At 35.4% G+C, this 24,025-nt stretch overlaps 1 protein-coding gene across 3 annotated transcripts in view; it reads right to left on the bottom strand.

Annotated features, from left to right (window-relative positions):
* Positions 1–24,025, bottom strand: part of ppp2r5eb (protein phosphatase 2, regulatory subunit B', epsilon isoform b) — a 40,832-nt gene that overhangs the window by 15,320 nt on the left and 1,487 nt on the right. Inside the window, exons 2-3 of one of the 3 annotated variants that reach the window (XM_073834892.1) lie at positions 18,994–19,154; positions 4,296–4,492 (exon numbers count right to left, since the gene is read on the bottom strand). In XM_073834892.1, the coding sequence (XP_073690993.1) occupies positions 4,296–4,492; positions 18,994–19,150 (354 nt within the window). In that variant the 5' untranslated portion in view covers positions 19,151–19,154. Of the gene's footprint in view, positions 1–4,295; positions 4,493–7,020; positions 7,175–11,528; positions 11,668–18,993; positions 19,155–24,025 lie in introns of those variants that run through there. The other 2 variants (XM_073834894.1, XM_073834893.1) reach the window with 2 other exon arrangements.

Here is a 24,025-nt window from a genome sequence, read left to right as displayed (position 1 = left end):
AGGAGTGTTGATTTTGAACAATTAGAAACAGTTTGTCAGAATTCACTCACCGCTGAAAGCGCCAGATCGGTTTTTATTGCCGTTTTGCGTGAATCATCTCATGACTAAGTGCAGACGCAATGTAAATAAAAGATTCACTGTGTACGTTAGTTTAGAAAGCTTTATTGATTACAATGGAACTTTGTGAGATCTCTATGAACTAAGATTTGTGACGCTTTTAGTGATAAAAAAGGGAGCGCGCTTTGCACTTTCCATGCCATAATCCATTCAGAATTTGTATGAAACTTTCGTTTTTCTTATGTTTTGGGAATTACATCTGCATAGTTATGCTGGGTTCATTCTCGAAAGAGCGGTAAATGACACAGTGATATCAAAGCAATTGACGGGAAAAAAAAAATCCCCCTTAGTTTAATTTTGTATGCAATGGCAAAGTGTTAGGGGTGTAACGATACACCAAAGGCACGATTCGGTTCGGTTCACGGTTTTGGAGCCACGGTTCGGTTCGGTTTGGTTCAGTTTCTGTTTGCTGTGGGGTTAGGGTTGATGTCATCTTAACAGCAATGCTAAGGAACAATAGATTCACTTAATAACAAGAACAACTAAACTTTTTCTTTATTAACTTTGCCAACCCATTTTAGTACAGTCAGGATACCTGAGTAAGTTAGACATTTAGACATTCACTTGTCCGAGTTAAAAATTTACTTATCCGGGGTAAAAAAAAATGCCTTTTTTGCTGTAAATGAATCCATTCTGAAGCTATAGTCTCATCACTACTCTATAAGGTCTTACTTTAATCTGAATATTTATGATATTTGCCTTAAATTGATTTCTAGGACACTTTTTAACTTTATTTTCCTAACCTTACTAACTGTATGTGTCATCATTCACATCAAATTCTTAAATTTTATCAATACATCAAATTAGAATAATTAGACTCTGTATGATTGCACAAATTAAATCAGTATCAACAAACTCCATCTTTCCATTGCACAGGAAAATCCGAGCCTGCAATGAAATTGACATTTAGCTGTATTTACTTAGACTGTTTAATGAAGATAAGAGGTTCCAAAAAATGCATTTACACAGTAAAATTGCAAATACATAAATAATGTAATAAGATTAATGTTATACTTTTTTTAAACATAAATCAAAAATATTGGAAAAATGCAATACCTTTAAATATAAAACCGAACCACCAATAGGTGGCAGTAGTCACTGTCTTAATGAGCGAGTCACGGATTCAACCATAGATGGATTCAACCAGTTCGTTCACTGACTCGATTCATTAAAAAATGCTAAATCATTCAGTACTGAAATACCGCTGTGTTGCTCGGAGATTCACGGAGGTTCTGCTGTTGCTTAGAACTATTTTCGTTAGCAAAAATGGTTAATGATGTGTCTAAAATGTAAGTCAGTTAATATTAACTACTAGTTTATTGAACTATGTTTGTTCATGCTTGTTTCTTTGTGTATGCTTTTGAGCCTATTAGTGTTGATTTTCTGTGAGTCAGATAGCCTGCACGAGCTTGATACTGTCCGTTTTCAGTTATCTGAAGTAATAAAATCAGAATTATGCTCACCAAAGTTTCGTTGTTGCGCTAGTTATTGTTTGTAATTGATGTTTTAATCAGGTTACTTGTCCGGTCGGGCAAGTAAAATCCCCTTTCACTTGCCCTTTCACAAAATCCACTTGTCCCGGACAAGCGTTAAGTCGAGCCCTGAGTAGTAACCGAGTGTGATCGCTCACTTAAGTCACATGACATGACATGCACTTGGAAAATACTAACTTTAGAATATAATATTTAGAACAAAATTTAGAACAAAAGCTCATCATTACTAATACAATTTAATCAAATGTGATAAAATAAAGATGTGTTTAAATTGGTTAAATTAGTTAGAGACAAGTGACGTCAACCCCAACAATGGGCAGCAGGGGGCGTGAGAGTACCGCGGTACGCCACGAGAGTTTCGCGATACGTATCGTGGTTGGTGTATCGCGATATTTCGGTTCGGTTTGTAATATCGTTACATCCCTACAAAGTGTATATATTAGGGCTGGCCGATTTGGCCTAAAATCAAAATCTCGATTAATTGAACATTTTAACCCGATTACGATTAATGAACGATTATTTTTTTTATTCATTAATAAAATTATATTTAATAATATTTAAATAATATTTATTTTTTTGCCCTCATAGTTCACTGACAAGTTTTGTACAGTAAATATGCTCACATATTACAAGTGAGAGATTTTTGAATGAAGGGTGCACACACTATCTACTATCTGTGATTATTTATTGAACATCAGTGTTGAACAACTGAAATGACAGCACACATTGCTTAAAACGAAAAGTCACATTTTTCTTAAATTAGTGAAAATAAATAACTTGCACTTTTGGAAACAAAATAAATTTATAAAATAATAATAAATATTAAAAGTAGAAAATAAGCATTATCTCTTCTAAATAAAATTACTCTTGTATATCCTGTAAATACTTTTTACTGTATAAATACTGCTTAAGCTCTCCATCGACATGTCGGAGGAATAACGTAACGTAACGGAGCGGGGTCACCTGACTCCACACGCAGTAATGTTTTTAATGGGAAAGTAATTGAAATAATTGACCTGGAAAAATTTGATCGATTATAGGTTCTGAATGTCGATTTCGATTACTTTTCGGTTTGGAGCATTTTTTGTTCGTTAAATATAAGTTTTTGTTTTTTTAACGAACAGCGGCCCAGCGGAAGACTGATAGTCTGTTTGATCAGTTTGCCTTTTCAAATCATCACGACTTTCCTAAAATAAAATCTATAGATATAAAACAGTTCAAGTGTAGTTTAAACGTTAAAGATACTTGTGCACGATTAGGAGCATAGTTTGTGTGGAGAGTGGAAGATAAAGCCGCTCTGCAGGTCATCAAGGCACCAGCGCAATCACTTGCATTTTTTCAGTGGAAGCAATTTAAAATTATCCGCCATTTTAGCTCAAAGGAAAGAGGAATTCATCAAAAAACCTTACAGTGTTTTTATAAAATAAAGAAAATAAAAATGATGCACTTTGTCGTCTCATTCTTGAACAGGAGTTCTTAACAAAAATAAAGTGAAATGCATGCCTCACAGACATCATAAACATATCTATAGAAAGCTTTAAATTATTACTTAATGAAATAAAACAAATCGAAAACAAAAACTTGTTCATTGTGTAATCCGTAAAGATAAATTTCTCTCTCAAGGCGCGTCCAAAAAGGAGATGCTAGTCAGGATCTTTGCGAAATTGACTCAGAATACACTTTATTAATAAATAATTGAGATATGTCCTTACTGTTTCCCTGACACATTCATTATTTATTTTTGCCTGTGCTTTGTGGCAAGTTTCAGCCCACTGCGTGCGATTGAACGCGGATCTGTTCCAGCTGCGCCATCCGAGCCGGTCTCGAAAGTAAAAGTGAAAGTCTTGTGTTGTTTCCACCAGCGTGGCATTTTTTTTCTTCACCATAATTGATGGATGTCTAAAATATAATAAAATAAGGAGTAGCCTAAAGCCCGATGCCGGCCCTGACATAATGTGAAAATATGAAAATTATGTATGTGTGTCCTGTTATTTATTTTTTGGTATGCATTTCTGAAAAAAAAAATGGTCAGGATTCAGGTATAGTTGCAAATAGTGATTAATCCACTGAAAATTCTGATTAATCTGATTAAAAAATTTAATGACTTGACAGCCCTAATATATATAGACACATGAACATTTGAATGAAACATAACTTAATTCTGCTGTATGACAGTCTATTATTTTGATTTCTTATTTACATTACTGTTTAATAATTTGAGGTTAGTTAGATTTTTTTTGACAGACATTAATACTTTTACTAAGCAAGAATGCATTAAATTGATCAAAAGTGACAGCAAAGACATTTATACTGTTACAAAAGTTTTCTTTGTCAAATCTTTTAAATCTTTTTAACTTTTTGTTTATATTAAAAAAACATGGTTAAATTTTCAAAATTGAGTTCCTAAGAGAGTTTCTTGGCAGCAAATCAGCATATTGGAATGATTTCTGAAAGATCATGTGACACTGAAGACTGGCTTAATGATGCTGAAAATTCAGCTTTGCCATCATAGGAATATATATTTTTTGTTATGCTTGTTATAATTTTCCACAATATTAACGTTCCTATTCAAAAGTCTGACTCCTATAGGCTACACTGATTAGTGAAATACAAGTTCACATTATACCATTTAGAAAATGTATGAATTCTGCCCACATTTAGTCGACTCAGTTTATTTTCACTTACCATTTTGACGACCTCTGGGTAGGCCTGTTCTGTGAGGTATCCTCGGCTGACTGTGACATAATCGACGAGCTCGTTGAGGGTTGAGCGCTTGTATTCTTTCATCTTCAGGTCTGACAGAGTGTCCATGAAATCGAACACAGCACAACACTGCTGAAGTTTCTTCAGGAACAACTCCGGCTGCTCCTGAGCAGAGACGTCTGCACAAACAAACACACATATGAGAAAAAGCTCAAAAACTTTACTTTGCAATGGGTGTGTTCACAAAAGCACTTAAGTAGAAGGTTCAGGGTGTACTTCCATATATACAAACGCCATCTGACTCAGACACAGCCTGAGAGAAAAGCTAATAATGGGATTCATTTTAGTAGCGTGTAAAGTCAGAAAACACATGCCAGAGTCCAGACAAGACGAAAAGATTCCATATCTCGCTTAATTAACAGAGGAAAGATTAGAGGACATAATGATCACACTGTGTCAGTCATCAAACGTCACAATGGGCAGTTTCCCATTTTCCAAGAAGAGCAAAGCACTTGGATATGTAAACTAATCAGTGGGCAGCACAGGAAAGGGCAGAAAACCTAAACTTCCCAGAGCTCAAAACCAATATGCCGACATAACTGCACACATGATTGCAGAACAAATCTATGCTGTGGACCTATTAGTTTGGTTGGCTTAGTCGCGTCACTTAAGACAGATAGCCTTTGAACCATCACCATCATTACAGCAATGACAATAAAAGCACACAATGAAATTATATGATGAGCAATTTCCTTCCCCGAGTTGATGTACAGTTGAAATCAAAAGTTTACGTACACCTTGCAGAATCTGCAAAATGTTTTTTTTTTTACCAAAATAAGAGGGATTATACAAAATGCATGTTATTTTTTATTTAGTACTAAACTGAATAAGATCTCACATAAAAGATATTTACATATAGTCCACATAAGAAAACAATAGTTCAAATTATAAAAACACCCCTGTTCAAAAGTTTACATATGCTTGATTCTTAATACTGTGTTGTTACCTGAACAATCCACTGCTGTGTTTTTTTTTAATGATGGTTGTTTATCCTGAACAGTCCCTTGTTTGTCCCGAACAGTCAAACTGCCTGCTGTTCTTCAGAAAAATCTTTGGTTTTTCATCATTTTTGTGTATTTGAACCCTTTTCTAACAATGATCCAACTATGATTTTGAGACCGATCTTTTCACACTGAGGACAACTGAGGGACCGATGCAACTATTATAGAAGGTTTGAATGCTCACTGATGCACAATGCATTAAGAGCCAGGGGTGCAAACCTTTGAACAGAATGAAAATGTATTTTCTGGTTTTGCCTAAATATCATTTTTTTTTTCTTTTAGTACTGCCCTTCAGAAGCTACAGAAGGCAAAATAAGTTAAACTTACCCTGATAACTAAATTAAAAAAGGCTTCTAATGCATCTTTTTTTCCTTCTTGAGCATCAGTGTGCAACCTTCTGTAATAGTTGCATATGAGTCTCACAGTTGTTCTCAGTGTGAAAAGATAGATCTCAAAATCATAGAGTCATTGTTGGAAAGGGTTCTATTACACAATATAGCTGAAAAACTAAAGAATTTGTGGGACCTAAAGGATTTTTCTGAAGAACAGCGGGCAGTTTAACTGTTCAGGACACAACTAACACTAAAAAAAAAAGTAAAAAATAAATACAGCTGTGGATCATTCAGATAACAACACAGTATTAAGAATCAAGTGTATGTAAACTTTTGAACAGGGTCATTTTTATAAATTAAACTATCTCTTGTGGACTATATGTAAACATATTTTATGTGAAATATCTTATTCAGGTCAGTACTAGATAAAAAAAAATGTATTTTGTATGATCCCATAAACATTTAGCTTCTGCAAAGTGTATGTAAACTTTTGACTTCAACTGCATCTCCTATTGAAAAGGTATTTGGTGTTTTACAAAAAGACAAACATTAGTTTTAACAATGCTTTACAGTCTCAAAACAATCATACTTAGCATTTAATATACTTAACTAGGGCTGGGTCAAAAAAAAAAAAAAAAAAGATTATGACAAAATTTTCAGTTTCGAGGCAGATATTTGCTTCTGAGTCAAAGTTGTATAAACCAGACATTGTAGTTTTAAATTACTCAGAAAATGTCAATCACTTGTCAAGATACAAATTTACCAAATTGCACAGTATGCAAAAAAGTGTTTATTTACATTTTTAATTCTAAGATGATAATCACTACATTAAACATGCAAAGCAATGGAGGTCATGTGATGATAATGTATCATACAACTGTTTTAAATATTCATTGTCGCATAATGCCTACTCACAAACTAATTGTATAATGTATACAAATGTTTACTGTACAGGGTGCAAGCAGCAGCCTTAGTTCTCAATGCAGTTTTATAATTTTGATATCATGAAGTCTTTAATATTTAAAGCAAATGACTTCTACAAATGACGCACAAGGCTGCAATTCTAAACCGCTGTGATTCAGTAATACAGGTCACAGCCCTCACAGAAAGATACGGCAACACAACACATCCAAGGAATCCACAACTTATCCAATGAAAATACCTAGAGCCACAGAATATTGCATGTAAACCTGCACATGCAAAAGTGCAGAATGCAAAAAACACTAAAGAAAATAGGACAGTCAAGCCAGAGCAAAACAGCACTGCTACAGCGGAGGACATGCAGATGAACATCTAGACAAAAGACATCCGTACCATTGCTCAAGTTAGACACACTCACAGTGACAGTCATTTTGGCTCAGGTGATTCAATCATGTGCAGTTATTTTCCATTTGTGTCCAGACTGATTTCTTGATCCTCCACAAGGCAGAAGGTTTTGAGGTATTAAGACAAGCTTAAATAAAGTGTCTGAAGTGTAATAAACTAAACAGAAGGTCTGCAGTGAGGTCTTCCGAGACATTAAAGAGAAACAGATCTCTAAGGTGCAGCGCCACGTTCATATAAGGTGATGGCTTGTGCTGCTCCAAAAACCCGGGTGGGGAAAACCCCACTTCAATGGAACGGTGCTCTTGGATTACATTAGCGGGACTGTTTGTGTGTGGTTTTAAATGCACAGCGAGAGAGAGAGTATTGCTTACAAAGTTGTGTGTGTCTGCTTACTTACACAGACATAGTGCATGTGCAAGTATGTGTGTGTGTGTGTGTGTGTGTGTGTGTGTGTGTGTCTGAGTTGTTCCGACAGGTGACTTTCACAGAGCCAGAAACTGAGAAGGAAATGTACTGTATGCTTTTAACGCAAACAACACACATACAAGCAAAGAGAGTTCCCTGAATCTAAAAGGAAGGCCTTTTTCACTTGGGCATGAAAACCTCATGCCTGCAGAGTTAAAAAAAAAAAAAAAAAAGTTGACTTGTAGAGATGCACAGAGTAAAATTCTGGCCATTACAACAAACTAAAATGTGACCCTGGACCACTAAAAACTGTTTTTTAATAGCACAGGTATATTTGTAGCAATAGCCAACAATACATTTTTATGGGTCAATTACCGATTTTTCTTTTATGCCAAAAATCATCAGGATATTAAGTAAAAAAAAAATCATGTTTCATTAAGATATTTTGTAAATATATATACACTTTATTCTCAATATTTTGATTTTTTTTGCACCCTCAGATTCCAGATTTTCAAATAGTTGTATTTCGGCCAAATATTGTCCTATGATGTACAGTTTCCATTGATGTATGGTTTGTTAGCAATGTATAAATCTCAATTTCAAAATTACCCTTAATGACTGGTTTTTGTGGTCCATGGTCACAAATTTCTCAAATTATGATAACTGATCAAAAAATATAAATTTTATCATCAAAATAAATAAAACAAAAGCTTAGTGAATTTAGGCATCACAACAATATAATTAGGGCCCTATGAGTTCCACGTTGTGGAAAATGCAGACAGAATTGGAGTCCAGTCATAAAAATGGAATTTACTGTATAAAGCAGAATGTCACAGAATTTGCCAAATTTGGGATGAATAAATTAAAAGTGGGTCAGTACAGTTAAATGAAAATGCAATATGGACTAGTGTCTGTAAATATTAAGCCACAAAAAGACTATTTAAATATGAATCCCGCATTTTCGGCATGTCTCTGTATGAGTGATTGTCACAGACACACGGTTTTGTTAACTAAACATACTGAAGTGTGTGTGACGCTCACTGTTTTCAGTCTCTGAGGCCTCAATATATGAGTACATAATCTCGAGAACTGCTCTGACAGAGTCACTTCAGTAGCATTTTACCATTTCTTTTAAGAAAAACTATCATATACAAACAAAAATGAATGTCTTAACAGCAACCTGTAAAAATAAAAGTTCAGTTTAACTACAAAAATATATGACAATGTAATAACAGTAATACTACCAATACATTTATTAAAACATTATACTTCATATTTTTTAATTAAATTAATTAATTAATTAATTAGAGATGCTTTTGATTATTCAAATGTAATGAAACCTTTAAAAAAGGTATCTAGAAAGTTCATGGAAAACAGAATTTGAGAAAAAAAAACTGAATTTAAGAAAATATAAAATGCATCTCTACATTCTTAATGTAATTTTTGTTAAACTTTGAATAAACTGCTGTTAAATTGTGTACATTTCATGAGTTTAATTTAGATTTTTTTTAATTTAACTTAAAACGGAATTCAGAAAAATTAAAACTGAAAAGCAAAATTATAATTTGGATATCATAGGGTTCTATAGAATGTACAGTACAGAAACAAGCTATGTATTGCAATTATTACTGTGTAAAAATCAACTTTAAAATGAGCATTAGTCAAAAGTAAAGGAAATCTGGTAAAAACAATGCTTGAACAGAGAAAATGAGCAAACAATTAAATATGCAATGTCAGAAAATAAATCGAAAATCTACCAAAATCTCTATATTTCCAATAATTTATATGGCACTAATACATACTTTGTAATACTACTTCTCCAGTGCAATTAATGATGCAGAAACAACAAAACACAGGGCAATAGGCAAAAGAAAAAGATAAAGAATGGTCTTATGTAAATAGTTGGGAAATAAAAAAACAACAACTTAATTTTATAAATTGAGTTTGTGATTAGTTTGTAAAAATGTACAGCATTTTGGGCAGTCAGAGAGAGCAACACAGCTAAAATTATTATTATTTTCTTTTTACTTTTTTGCAGTGACGCTGCAAATTGATTCAGGTGGCGTGAAACTCCTAAATAGCGGCTCAGGAAACACTGTTGCTTTTATTGCAATTGTTTTTCTTTGCATTAAATTTAATAATGTACAGTAGTGGCCAACAGTTTTGATATTACATAAATATTGGAAATTGGAAAAGTTGCTGCTTAAGTTTTTATAATAACAACTTGCATATACTCCAGAATGTTATGAAGAGTGATCAGATGAATTGCATAGTCCTTCTTTGCCATGAAAATTAACTTAATCCCGAAAAAAACTTTCCACTGCATTTCATTGCTGTCATTAAAGGACCTGCTGAGATCATTTCAGTAATCGTCTTGTTAACTCAGGTGAGAATGTTGACGAGCACAAGGCTGGAGATCATTATGTCAGGCTGATTGGGTTAGAATGGCAGACTTGACATGTTAAAAGGAGGGTGATGCTTGAAATCATTGTTCTTCCATTGTTAACCATGGCGACCTGCAAAGAAACGCATGCAGCCATCATTGTGTTGCATAACAATGGCTTCACAGGCAAGGATATTGTGGCTACTAAGATTGCACCTAAATCCACAATTTATAGGATCATCAAGAACTTCAAGTAAAGAGGTTCAATTCTTGTTAAGAAGGGTTCAGGGCGTCCAAGAAAGTCCAGCAAGCGCCAGGATCGTCTCCTAAAGAGGATTCAGCTGCGGGATCTGAGTGCCACCAGTGCAGAGCTTGCTCAGGAATGGCAGCAGGCAGGTGTGAGCGCATCTGCACGCACAGTGAGGCCAAGACTTTTGGAAGATGGCCTGGTGTCAAGAAGGGCAGCAAAGAAGCCACTTCTCTGCAAAAAAAAAACAAAACATCAGGGAAAGACTGATCTTCTGCAAAAAGTATGGCGAATGGACTGCTGACTGGGGCAAAGTCATATTCTCTGATGAAGCCTCTTTCCGATTGTTTGGTGCATCTGGAAAAAGGCTTGTCCGGAGAAGAAAAGGTGAGTGCTACCATCAGTCCTGTGTCATGCCAACAGTAAAGCATCCTGAGACCATTCATGCGTGGGGTTGCTTCTCATCCAAGGGAGTGGGCTCACTCACAATTTTGCCCAAAAAACACAGCCATGAATAAAGAATGGTACCAAAACACCCTCCAACAGCAACTTCTTCCAACAATCCAACAACAGTTTGGTGAAGAACAATGCATTTTCCAGCACAATGGAGCACCGTGCCATAAGGCAAAAGTGATAACTAAGTGGCTCGGGGACCAAAACGTTGACATTTTGGGTCCATGGCCTGGAAACTCCCCAGATCTTAATCCCATTGAGAACTTGGTCAATCCTCAAGAGGCGGGTGGACAAACAAAAACCCACTAATTCTGACAAACTCCAAGAAGTGATTATGAAAGAATGGGCTGCTATCAGTCAGGATTTGGTCCAGAAGTTGATTGAGAGCATGCCCAGTCGAATTGCAGAGGTCCTGAAAAAGAAGGGCCAACACTGCAAATACTGACTCTTTGCATAAATGTCATGTAATTGTCGATAAAAGCCTTTGAAACGTATGAAGTGCTTGTAATTATATTTCAGTACATCACAGAAACAACTGAAACAAAGATCTAAAAGCAGTTGAGCAGCAAACTTTGTGAAAACTAATATTTGTGTCATTCTCAAAACATTTGGCCACGACTGTATACATAAAACATGTTCAGTGTACATCCTGCAATCTGCAACAGAAACTGCCAAGCTGAATTCCTCATTAGAACGTTCTAAAGTGTCCTATACAAAAATAACTAATTCTGAACACACTGAACTCACTACTGCAAAAGTGACAAGTCATGTTTGTGAGCTAACGTGCATGACAGAATGTTCAGCACTCGTACCATTGTTTAAGATCAGTATCTGACTGAAAGAACAAAACCTCTTGCTCCACTTGGCCCGCTGATCTCACACACGTCCACATACGGTCAGAACCAGCCCCCAAAGTACCAAACAACACAGAAGACAACATGCTAATAGACGGACATCTACGAAATGACAAAAATACACCATGACCACCCGCTTTTCCCTATCACTCACTCAGACAAGTCTCTTTCTCTGAATTTCTTCCTGCGTCCCTCGTTCCAGGAAACCGGTAGTGAGTTGTAAGTTAAAGCATTTGAAAAAGTAAATCAAACATGGCTGTTTGTAAGCCTCATGTGTGTGTGTTATGTGTACAGTGCACAGAGCTGCACCTCCACAGAGGAACCCATGAGATCAGGTGTCGGATGGCCGAGCTGAGCCCACGGAAACACGGACGGGCTCTGTGTCTAATGTGCTATTTTCTGCCTTCCTCATTTAAACTCAAGCCAGCAAGGTCAGAGGCACAGCGCGGATCCCGGGGAGGAGGGGCAGGAGTTTACAACGGGCTGGAAATTCATCTATGGTGGCCAGAACACGTGGCTCAAGAGCCCGGTAATACTACCAGGCGGACAAAGACGGACCAAGACTCTAAGAATTTATATTTAAAAACACAGTGCTATTTTTCATTTTTACTGTGCTAGCCGTCCAGAAAAGTAGTCAACTTGTTGTCAGGTCAGTGTTTTCTTTATGTAAAATGGCATGTTGTGCAGCATCAGCAGACTGACATCCAGCTAGAGAGAGTGTCCCACGCAGATGAGAAACAAAAGCTCACATCTCTGTTGACACTGCTTGTGTTGCCACGTCCCACTCACCTACATTTTCTGTCCGCCTCTGGACAACACTTTTTTTTTTTGTTTCAAGGTTCTCAGACAGTTTGTACACTACTGTTCAAAAGTTTGGGGTCAGAAAGTTAGTTTTATTCAGGTTTAGGAAGCATGAAATTGATCAAAAGTGACAGTAAAACACATGTATGGGCAATTCTACAGAGTAGGAAATGTCTCTTTCCATATAAATTGTATGTTTGCAAATTGTATAATATCAAAGGTAAACATTTCTAGTAATTGTGCAGTTAATTCTCATATTGCATTTTCAGAACGTTCTGAAATATTTGTCCTCTCCCCAAATTTGTCACTACCGAAACACAGTAATATATAATTTAATAAGAAGGGTTATATTGATCTATGAAGATTTTGCTCACATCTACATTGTAAATATAGAAATTTCTTTGCTATTTTATTAATTTTTTTCCAAAGGTAAATCAATAACAATTAGATTTTTAACAAATTTTCAAGTGTAATGTATGAGATTTGTTGTATTTTGAATTAAAAAATGTATTTTGTACAAGGCAAAAGGCTGATCATACTGATTTCAAAGTTAAGGATTCATTAGTTTGAATATACACTAAGCAAAAAAAAAAAAAAAAAAAAAAAACATCTTAGTTGATAATTTAGTATACTTTATTTTTGACAAAAATCCCACACTTGCATAATAAAACATACTTAAATACAAATATTTGCAGAACTGTACTAAAATGTAGTTCATTTTCCCCAAATATGAGGAATATGTAACAATGATGACGTTTTGGTCGTGACTCTTTCAGTAGTGACAAATTTAGATACTTTTCAACCTAGCTCAGAGATGCTAATCAGCACATGGTTAGCTAGCACAGTTATGAACAGTGGTACACATAAAAACTAAATATTATGGAATAATTTGCAAAAAAAGTGTGCTTAACTGCAGAAAAAAAATGTGTTCGGTAGTGACGTTCCTTAAAGTTGCACACAGATTTTCCTGATTTTGAACACATTTACCTCAAAATGATGGAGCCTATCTACTCACCATATAGCTATGAGAGAGAGGGACACATGAATATTTCCTGATCATAAATGTAGGGGTGTAGCTAAAATCAGTCTCAGCCAATGGGCTAAAACATACACTGTTTAGGTATAGTGACATGAAAATGCATTTATTTACATAAAGTTTCATAATTTACAAAGAAGATATAAAATAATTTAACTACACTTATTAAAAGTCTCAGAAAGACACTTCTAAAAACAACAATGGGGAAAAAAAATGCAAAAATTATTTTGCATTTTTCCCAATTGAAAGTACCCAACAAATACTGATTTTATATATTAATATGCGTACTAATATTTAAAATATTATTGTGGGCTTCAATAGATAATAGGCGGATCTTAGTAATCATGTAAGATTTGAATACTTAAATGCATTTTAAATGTGTTTTTTGGTTGTGGGACAGAAGTTTAGACCAATTCTGTAGAATAGACCCTTATGTCAGTAAATATTTCTGTTTAATGAATCCTGAAAAAAGTATTGCAGTTCCTGCAAATATATTAAGCAGAACAATGTTTATAACATTGATAAGAAACGCCTAATAAGCTCCAAATCAGCATATAAGAATGATTTCTAAAGGATCATGTGACACTGAAGACTGGAGTAATGATGCTGAAAATTCAGTTTTCAGTATAATATATTCAGTTATTTTAAATTGTAATATTTCATAATAGTAACAGCATTTTTAATTCAATTAATGCAGCTTCAGTAAGCAAAAAAAAAAAATCTCACGAACACCGTTTGAAAGGCTGTGTAGGTGTCTTATTTTGGCTTGTATGTGAACAGCTTAGTGATAGTGCATCAAGTGCAACTCAATTCACATGATCTCTGACTATTCATGAATTATTTTCTATAAAGGTTCAGTGTTAACAGCTAAGAGGAAGTGTGTGGTCCAAACCTCTGCATTCAGGTGACACACCACTAAACACTCCATTCATGTTGTGAGTCTCTTTAGGAAAGCAGTGATTCTACACTGCCATCTATTGGCAACTGGGTTTCATGGTGACACTTCTGTCCAAAATTAGTAAACATCCAAAGACATGACATTACACACCATGTTGTAGTCTGACTTGCTTTTCTCTCTGTTTTCACTGTTTAATAAATGGATGGTTTGCTTAAATGAAAACCGTGTCATTTACTCACCTTCATGTCATTCCAAACCAGAATGACTTTCTTCTATGGAACATGATAGAAGATATTTTTAGAAACATCTATTTTGGTCACCAAAGCATACCAGCATCCTTCAAAATATGTATAAGAAAGTCATATAAGATTGGAATGATATGAGGGTGAGCAAATGATTACAAAATATTTCTTTTTGGGTGAACAAATCACTTAAATCACTGAAACGTAGGATCAAGTTATTTACAATGTTTTTTTAATACTTGCTAAACATAATGGTTTCATTTAATTTACAAAATAATTTTGAAAATTCTGCAACTAGTGGAGACTTATTTGGTTTTAATGACCATAAAGTCCATAAATAACCATGAAAAACAACTATGAAAAGTAAGCAGCTGTCAACACATTTGTCCTCATGCTTTCAACACTGTAATTTTTGCAAATTCGACAACCACTTATCTAGGTTAGCTAGCTAGATAACATTATCTTGATGCCAAATCAGGAGCCACAAGTGTAGAACACATCACAGCAAAACCAAACATTTAAGTTTGCAAGACATAAAATTGATGTGCAAATAACAGTGGCCCAAAAGGACAACTGTTCTGTCAACAGGCCATCTGTAACACTTGAGACTTTGTATACAGAAACGTTTCAGAGAATGATTTTATCAATCTGCAATCTGCAGATGAACAGCTACTAGGCCTGAATTTGTTTCTTTATCATAACAGATTTAGAAAAATATAGCATTACATCATTTGCTCACCAACGGATCCTTTGGAGTGAATGGGAGCCGTCACAATGTGTTCAAATAACTAAATAAAATGACTCCAGACAAACCAGATTATGTAAGGAATAATTGACGACGGTCCGTAGAATTCTTAGAAAATAATGCACACCCGAGGTGGTGATGCGGTCACGACGCGAAGCGGAGAGTTACTACAGTTACCACACCTCAAGACATCGATCAAATTATATATCGCAAGACATTCGTCCGGTTTTTATCCTTAAAACGCCATTGTGAGTAGGATTAATTTCTTACGCAGCTCATCCAACCCTTCGTTGCTAGTTCCAAAACGTAATTTTAGACCTAGTAACGACGCTTGAGCCGTTGATAGCAAACTAATGCAGTTAATGATGGAGTTTAGACAGACCGACAGACAAGCAGACAGACAGACAGACAGACAGACAGAGAGAGGGAGAGAGATATTAAATGCATTACCTCTCTCAAGTCTGTGTGTCTCTCAAAGGTGACTGGCAGCATCGTCTCTACTAACAGTTAGACTTTAAGTCCATTTTCTTCAAGACCACGCCGTTACCTCGCGTGGGAGAGCTGTCATGTCGTTTTTAAGTTGTTAATCGTCAGAGCAGCGCTAACAACATTAGCGCGAGTGCTAACTATGTGTGTGAGCGTCTGTGAGTGAGAGAGAGCGAGAGAAATAAAGTTTGTGCTTTCCGTACATAAAATGTAATATTGTGAAAAAAAAATGAAATAATCTGTCGTTTTTATCCTGTTTACTGTATTTATTTTGTGGGTTTTGGTTATTTTGCTGTTTGGGGCTGTAAGGAGGACCTTTGAAATAACTGAAATTGTGTGGCGAAGTGATATAGACATGTACTGCGGTCAAAAGCTGCCTGGAACTACGTTCGCCATGCGTTTCTCTGAAAATAATGCACACCTCTAGAACGTTCGTCAGCCAATCAGATTCAAGCATTCAACGGCCCTGTAGTATAAAATGTTTTAACACTCATGACTTTTGCTTGGCTATGAACCTCATCTCCTCTAAAACACGACTGCAATTAGCCTATCATTTCACTCGCACACCATCGCTGTGACCTTTAAATGAGTGACCCCTGTAGGGAATGAGATGCTTTGATCCCTCCTTCCCATAATCCTTACTGAGCGTTCTGCAGGGGGTAAAAGTCAGCGATATAGAATGGGAACACTTTTAGTCACTCCTGCTCCATTTCTTAGTCCATCAATGAATAGATGTGACCTATCTGAAGTCAATATCTTTAATAGTGCATCACAAGCAGAACACTTTCTAGTCATTTTCTAGGCAAAGGATTGAAGGTCTGACATGAAACAGGTGAATCTGAAAACAGCCTGCTCTTTGATGAGTGAACGATTGTATTTTGCATTCATTTATGATGAGAGGTAAACAGACAAAGCCTCTGTGGGAGGGCGGTTACCTCAGCAATGGCCAATCAGACGCACTCCTACAAATACTAAATCAACCTGTCTGACCGCTCAACACACTGATATGGATTCAAAGGTTATTTGGTCAAACAAGTCAGTCTCTTTAAACAAACCATGTTGGTCACATTGAAAAAGAGTAACATTGCAGTTCTGATAGGGATGCAGAGTTATCATTCATGATCATTGCTTATTTCTATTGATACTGTAATTTACAGTTTTTAATTTGGTCAAAAATCACAGAACATAGAAAACTGACTCAAAACTGCACCATTTTCACATTATTTCTATTAATTGTGCAGCCCTAGACACTTAGGTGTGCGTTTTTTTTTATCTTTAAGGGAAAAATGAAAAAGCAAGTCAGGCGAATGGACAAATGCAAGGCACATGATTCCACACACCCACGTTTTCACTCCATCACACATGCTACACAAAAACAAGCTCTTCAGACACAGCCAACTGACATAAAACTGTAAGCCCTCAGTGAAACGAACAGATTTCTGCACTGATCTCTCTTCATTTAATTTTAGACCTGCCAGCAACAGCACCACAATTCTCAGGCAAGCTTTAAAGTGACAAAACATTGGATACGTCTCTGCATCTGTTTGTTTTCCTGTAAAGGTCTCGGTGTCTCCTACAGCAACTGAGTGTGATTTAGTAAATAACAGAAAAAGCTTTTTTATAATTCAAGAATGCACAGTATTTGCATAATGTTTACTAGGAGATAGCAGAAAATGTCTTAGGAACTGCACAAGAGCACAAGTATCTGTCCTAAACAAGCACAGACAAGTCAAGATGTACTCTGACATTTTACAATCTTCCTGAAAAGTTTTACAGAGCCATGATGCATAAGCAAAACTAGTTACGTTTTAAATCGCATACTACCATACTACATTTAATATTTGTGTGATGTGCATGTGTAGCACCTATACTGTGCATATTAGCCAAAAATGTGCAGTAGATGCACTACCAAAAAAAAAATGTTAATTTGTAATAACACTTCACAATATGACAGTTTTTGTACTTCTGATCAAATAAATGCACACTCAATTTGTTTTTCCATTTACAAACAACACACAAGAAATGTGCTTACATGCACAAATATGATAAGTATTAAAAAAGAACTTAAAGGGTTAGTTCACTCCAACATGAAAACTCTGTCATTAATTTTTCACCCTCATGTCGTTGCAGACTGTAAGAGCTTTGTTTATCTTTGGAACACAAATTAAGATATTTCTGATCAAATCCAAGAGCTTTTTAACCCTGCATAGACAGCAACGCAACTGAAACGTTCCCAAGCCCAAAAAGGTAATAAGAAGAAATTGTTAAATGATTAAGTTCACTTCCAGAACAAAAATTTACAGAAAATTTACTCATTCCCTTGTCATCCAAGATGTTCATGTCTTTCTTTCTTCAGTCGTAAAGAAATTATGTTTTTTGAGGAAAACATTTCAGAAATTTTCTCTATGTGGTGGACTTCTATGGTGCCCGTGAGTTTGAACTTCCAAAATGCAGTTTTAATGCTGTTTCAAATGCTCATCTTGTTTAGCTTGGCTCTGTAATACTCTGTGCACTCCGGTTCAAGACAGTTAGGGTATGTTGAAAAACCCCCACCTTATTTTCTCCTCCAACTTCAAAATCATCCTACATTGCTGTTTTACCTTTTTTGTAAAAGGCTTTGACCTTCTTTGAACGTTCACTTTGTAAACACTGGGTCAGTACTTCTGCAGTGATTTTGAAGTTGGAGGAGAAAATGACATTTCAGAAAATGACAAACAGTTACAGTACAGTTTCAATACAAAACTGTACTGAATTACAGAGCTAGACAAGACGAGCATTTGACATCATTTCACTAGATAAGACTCTTTTTTTTCCTCAGCGGGGATCGTTTAGAGCCCTTTGAAGCTGCATTTTGGAAGTTCAAACTCACAGGCACCATAGAAGTCTACTATATGGAGAAAATTCCTGAAATGTTTTCCTCAAAAAACTATTTCTTTACAACTGAATAAAGAAAGACATGAACATCTTGGATGACAAGGAGTGAGTAAATTATCTGTAAACTTTTGTTCTGAAAGTGAACTAATTCTTTAAATAAAGTAATTATTTTTGTTTTCTTTGTGCATAAAAAGTATTCTTGTAGCTTTATAACATTACGGTTAAACCACTGACCCACTGTTTATGTAGGGTCAGAAAGCCTTGTAGGTTTGGAACGACAAAAGGGAGAGTAATTAATGACAGAATATTCATTTTTGGGTGAACTAACCTTTTAATCTAATAAAGTCCTATTCACGCATGACCTCAAAAATGCTTTAGATTTTAGAAAATCTGTATTCTTATTCTACTGTATGCTTTATAGACAGCAGAAGCAGTCTGAATCAGAATTATTTTCTACTCAGTATCAGGGATTTTCAGAGCTCAAGTGATTTCAGAGCAGTTGGTTATGAGAGCATTTAGTAATCGTGAGTGAGTCACCTTTAAGCAGGGGAAGAGGTGTGAGTTCGATTGGTTTGCCCTGAGAGCGAAACTGTGAGGAACTCTGAGAACGTTTCTGCTTGGCTTTCCGGACAGACTTCCGGGAAAATCCGTCTACTTTATCCACTGATGGAGGCGTGGTGGCTGCGGAGGACATAGCCCTGAATAAAAAAAAGAGAGGTGTATAAGACAACATATTGACATCAACATATGCAATCCAATCCAATACGGCAACAAAATTACATGTGTCTCTTCATGGTATGTGTACAAATATTTCCCATTATTAGTTCTTGGGCACATGAGAACAACTGAGAGATATAATGTCAAATGTAAGATCTTTAACAGCCACAGCTTTCAAAATGAATCCCCTCTCAGAATCATATGATCACATTTAAAAATACTTCCTTGAAGTGACCATTGTAGGCTCACTTTGCAACAATGCTAAGGAACGGCCTATTGATAATGGATATGTTTGCTCAGTTTTGTTTGCAAACGACCCTACATAAAGCGACCCATTCTCATAGTACCCATCAAGTTTCAACTTTGCTCTTGATCTTCATGTAAAAATGACACAGAAACACTGGGACAATACTTACCAGTCATAGACGTCACAGACTTACTTAGTGAGTTATTAGAGTGTATGTATAAGTGCCAGACTCTGAGTAATGAAAGTATTACGTCTTAGAAACATTACAAAATGTTTGCATAATGACTATAATCATCTTCATTTAATTTGCTATGGCTAACTGCTGCTGTTAAAGGGGTCATCGGATGCAAAATTAACTTTTACATGTTGTTTGAACATATGTGTGTTGGCAGTGCGTGCACACAACCACCCTATAGTGCAAAAAATTTACCGTTTTTATTTAAATCCCTTTAAATCATAACCTCTTTCTCAGATCAAGCCGTTCAGAGATTCTTGGCTGCGTAACGTCACACAGACCCAGGACCCTCCCACAATTGTTGATTGACATTGGCGTTTTAACGTAGACCTGCCCTGAGTGAGCTATAAACTGTCCACCATTGTGTCAACTAGGGCTGCTCGATTATGGCAAAAATCATAATTACGATATATTGTAATCACGATTATTTAACACGATTAAGACTGGGTCCAAAACTTTATATTAGTGGTTTATTAAAAGATAGCAATACAACAGAAAAAAAAGATACAAACCGAAAAAAAAAAGCAGTGCTTTTTTGTGAAAGTCTACAGTAGTCCAACAGCCTTCTTCAGAAATTGAATGTAATTATTTAAATGTAAAATAAAACAGCGTCTTCACTGTAAGAATTAAACATGCTTTGTTTCTTATTAAAATTACAAAAGTCCTTAATTCAAGAGCAGTGAGTGATTTTTCTCTTTGTATTTTTAACATTTTATTAAAGAAACATTAATAAATCAAGCAAATCTTCCCGTTTAATGAAAATGACGTTGCATGATTTTGCTAATTTGCATGTGAAATTAGGCGTTTATGGAGAAGCAAAAGCGCACCACTGGAAACGGGACGGAATGGGGCGCAATAATCGTTTCAATCTTGATTACTGTATTTTCATAATCATTTGAAGCCGAAATCAAAACTGAATTTCACAGCCCTATTTTCAATGCCGCAGCGGGGTAGACAAGAATGTCTCCCAAGCAATTTAGGCATTTTGTTGTTAAATGTAAGGCTTCAATTACTCCCGACATCTGAGCCGTTGAAAACGATTACTTTTGGATTACTTTTGTTTTTGAAAAGAATGCGCCCCCCGATCTGCCTAAATGCACCAATGTTCACGCAAATCATTCATGATCCAGTGAGTAAAAGTTTTTTTTTTAATGCATCTTTGCAAATCGCCTTCCCTAAAAATGTGCTAGTTAGCAAGTTCCACGACTGCAGCTAAAGTTTAGTCTCAGAAAACTGCTTTTCAAGATCTGAGGTACACCATCCGTTGTTGCTTTCATTCATTATGCCTATAAATGTCTCCCAATATGATATTGAAACTCACATTAGACAATTTAAACATTGACTAAAGGGCATAATCAGTACTTGAGATTATCACTGTCATTGGTTTTAATGTAGTTGACCCAGCCACAACGTTGCAAAAATAGAAACCGTTTCTAAAATAGAAATTTTGTGTTGCCGTCACAGCTAGTTAGGACTTTTATCGCATGTCGCAGCGTGTGTAGTTAGGACACGGTGTGAGCATTTAAAGGAGTATGCACCGAAAAGGCTCGCTGTGAACCGAACTACTATTGAGAATTTTTAACCAAAGTATGTTTTAGACTTTTCATTAAGACCGTACAGAATTATATCAACTTGTGGGAAATGGGCATCAGATGACCCCTTTAACATGATCACCCTGTAAAGACAAGTCTTTAGATGAATATAATTAGAGAACACAAATATATTTTGCATCATCATCTTGAGTCTAATATTTGCAAGGCACTCAGTTATATTATGAACCAAAATATTTACAGGTAAACACTCCTACTGTCACTGATACCAATCAGGCTAATTACATAACGATTAATGGCAGGTTATTCCTGCAAAACAACACACACACAAAAAGACAACATTTCATATCTGTGAATTCAGGTCCTGTAGGAACCTGATGGGACTGTTCTATGATGAATTAAATAATCCCAGGTATTTAGTTGCGTAGTGGAAAAACAAGACCAAAGAGTATGTCAAGTTGCTTTCCAGCAGCACTGTAAACAGCCATTAGTTGCGCTGAGGTCTTTAGACCAGTGATGTGTGTATTTTCATTATGCCTGTGCATTAAGCTATTTTGCAGAACCAGTGGAAGCAGCACTAAATCCAGACCCGTCTCAATGCCTTTGGACAAAAGAGTTTGCAATTCAAAAGCAACTGTAATTATACAACAAACCATGAATGGCTATAGGAAGGAAATGTGGTGGTAAAATGAAAATCTAGACAGAGATGTAAATAAAGGCAGGAATGCACACTGCGACGAAAAATAAAACAGGATGGAAACAAATTCATACTCTATTGTGATGCAAGAAGTTGTGTAAAACAGCAGGATTCTGTTGACTGAAAAAGTCTGGATCAGGTTTATCATGAGTCTACAGGTGTCAGCTTAAATTTCATGCATGATATTAAAGCAGATAAACACAGAATTAGCTCTGCATTAGAAACCAGATGCATTTGAGAATTAAGACAAAAGTGAATTAAAAGTAACTGAAAGTAATTAATTTTTAAGTTTCTGATTTCTGACATCATGAGCAATAGCAATTGTTTGCAAAGTGGTACAGTTAAATATGACAGTCGAGTAGGAACTAGTGACCATGGACCTTCAGCAATTAATCAGTGTCAGTGTGAACGCCCCTTTAGAAAGGGAGGAGCAGAGAAAAGTTAAACAGGAAGACGTAAAAGTCCTCACTTTTAAAAACTCAAGAAGCTCAAGTCAAAGATTTAGAACTGAATGTAGTTATTTTCCATGTCTTTAAACCTCTAAGCAGACAGAAGTGAATCTGCATAGAAAAGTAAATTTCAACTAATTATCTGAACTGGACGGTCCGAAGCCGGTGTGGTCTTTAATCTGACTATTCAGAGCACTTTGATATTGCAGTCTGAGAGGTTGAAATTAGCAGACATCAAACGAGTGAGATGCTGCCAACGTCTATTGATGATAGACCATAATACTGCACTGTGCAGCCTACCACAAACAATATCATCTCTTTTCTGAGCCACTTCTCCTGTTCTCCGAAATGACAGGCCTGGCAGTATCACTACCTGTAAAAAGAAGAAACCTTCTCTCTCATGTACAAGAACAATGAATGCAAGCAACAATCCCAAAAGAGAACACTGATGAATACACATAAGGTCAGCAGAAATCAATAAACACAAGCAGTCATTGTGGTTAGGACTCTGAGAATGTCCCAAAGCTGAGATAAGACACATTTCGCCTCAATATACATCATTTGATACAAGAAAAACCTTTTTTATCACGACTATTAAGATTTGACATTTTTTCCCTAAAACGTTGAAGCACATTTACAGCATAAATCTCATTATCATAATGCAAAAAGCATATAATTTTTTTTTTTAAAAACACACTACCAGTCAGAAGTTTTGAACTATAAGATTATGTTTTTTTAAAGAATTCTCTTCTGCACACCAAGCCTGCATTTATTTGATCCAAAACACATTAATATTACACAGTAATATTGTCAAAAAAATTTTACTATTTAAAGTAACTGCTTTCTATTTGAAAATGTTATTTATTGCTGTAATCAAAGCTACATTTTTTCAGCAGTCTTCAGTGTCACACGATCCTTCAGAAATCGATTTATTATGCTTTAAGAAACATTTTTAGTATTTTCATCAATATTTAAAACAGTCGAGTAATTATTTTTTAGGATTCTTTGATGAATAGAAAGGTCCAAAGATTAGCATTTATACTGTTCTTCTGAACTTTCTATTAATCAAAGAAACCTAAAAAAAAGATTTGACTCAGCTGTTTTCAACATAATACATCTTTTTTTGAGCCGCAAATCAGAATGATTTTTGAAGGATCCTGTGACTGTAGTAATGATGCTAAAAATTCAGCTATTTTTAAAATATATTCAAATAGAAAACAGTTAATTTAAATAGTAAAAATATTTTTACATTAAAAACTTTTGACTGGTAGTGTATAAACTATAAATAAACATTTATGTTTACATGTTGGTAGAATTTGCTGCATTTGTGTTGATTTGAATGGATCAGTGATTTATTTGAATCAACATTTAAATATATAAATGCAGTAAATACCACCAATATGTAAAATGTATATTATAGTAATGAGAATATATATACACCGTTTTCAACTTGGGTGTAACAAGACTGATGAGGTGAGATCAGGAAAAAGATCCATGCTTCTTCCTTTCCTGTTGTAAAGTTCAATCTGGTTTGACATTCACAGTGAGATTTCTGTATAAAACCAAGACACACAGATTATACACTTCTGCAAAATATGAAGAAATTACAACCTTTACTCAACCCATGTTAACCATACCAAAAATATTCATATTTTTGTCTACACAATAGATAGA

Source organism: Garra rufa, chromosome 2 (genome assembly GCF_049309525.1).
Source record: "Garra rufa chromosome 2, GarRuf1.0, whole genome shotgun sequence".
Lineage (NCBI taxonomy): Eukaryota > Metazoa > Chordata > Actinopteri > Cypriniformes > Cyprinidae > Garra > Garra rufa.
The sequence above is the reverse complement of the archived record's forward strand: the minus strand, read 5'-3'. Positions and strand labels throughout refer to the sequence as shown.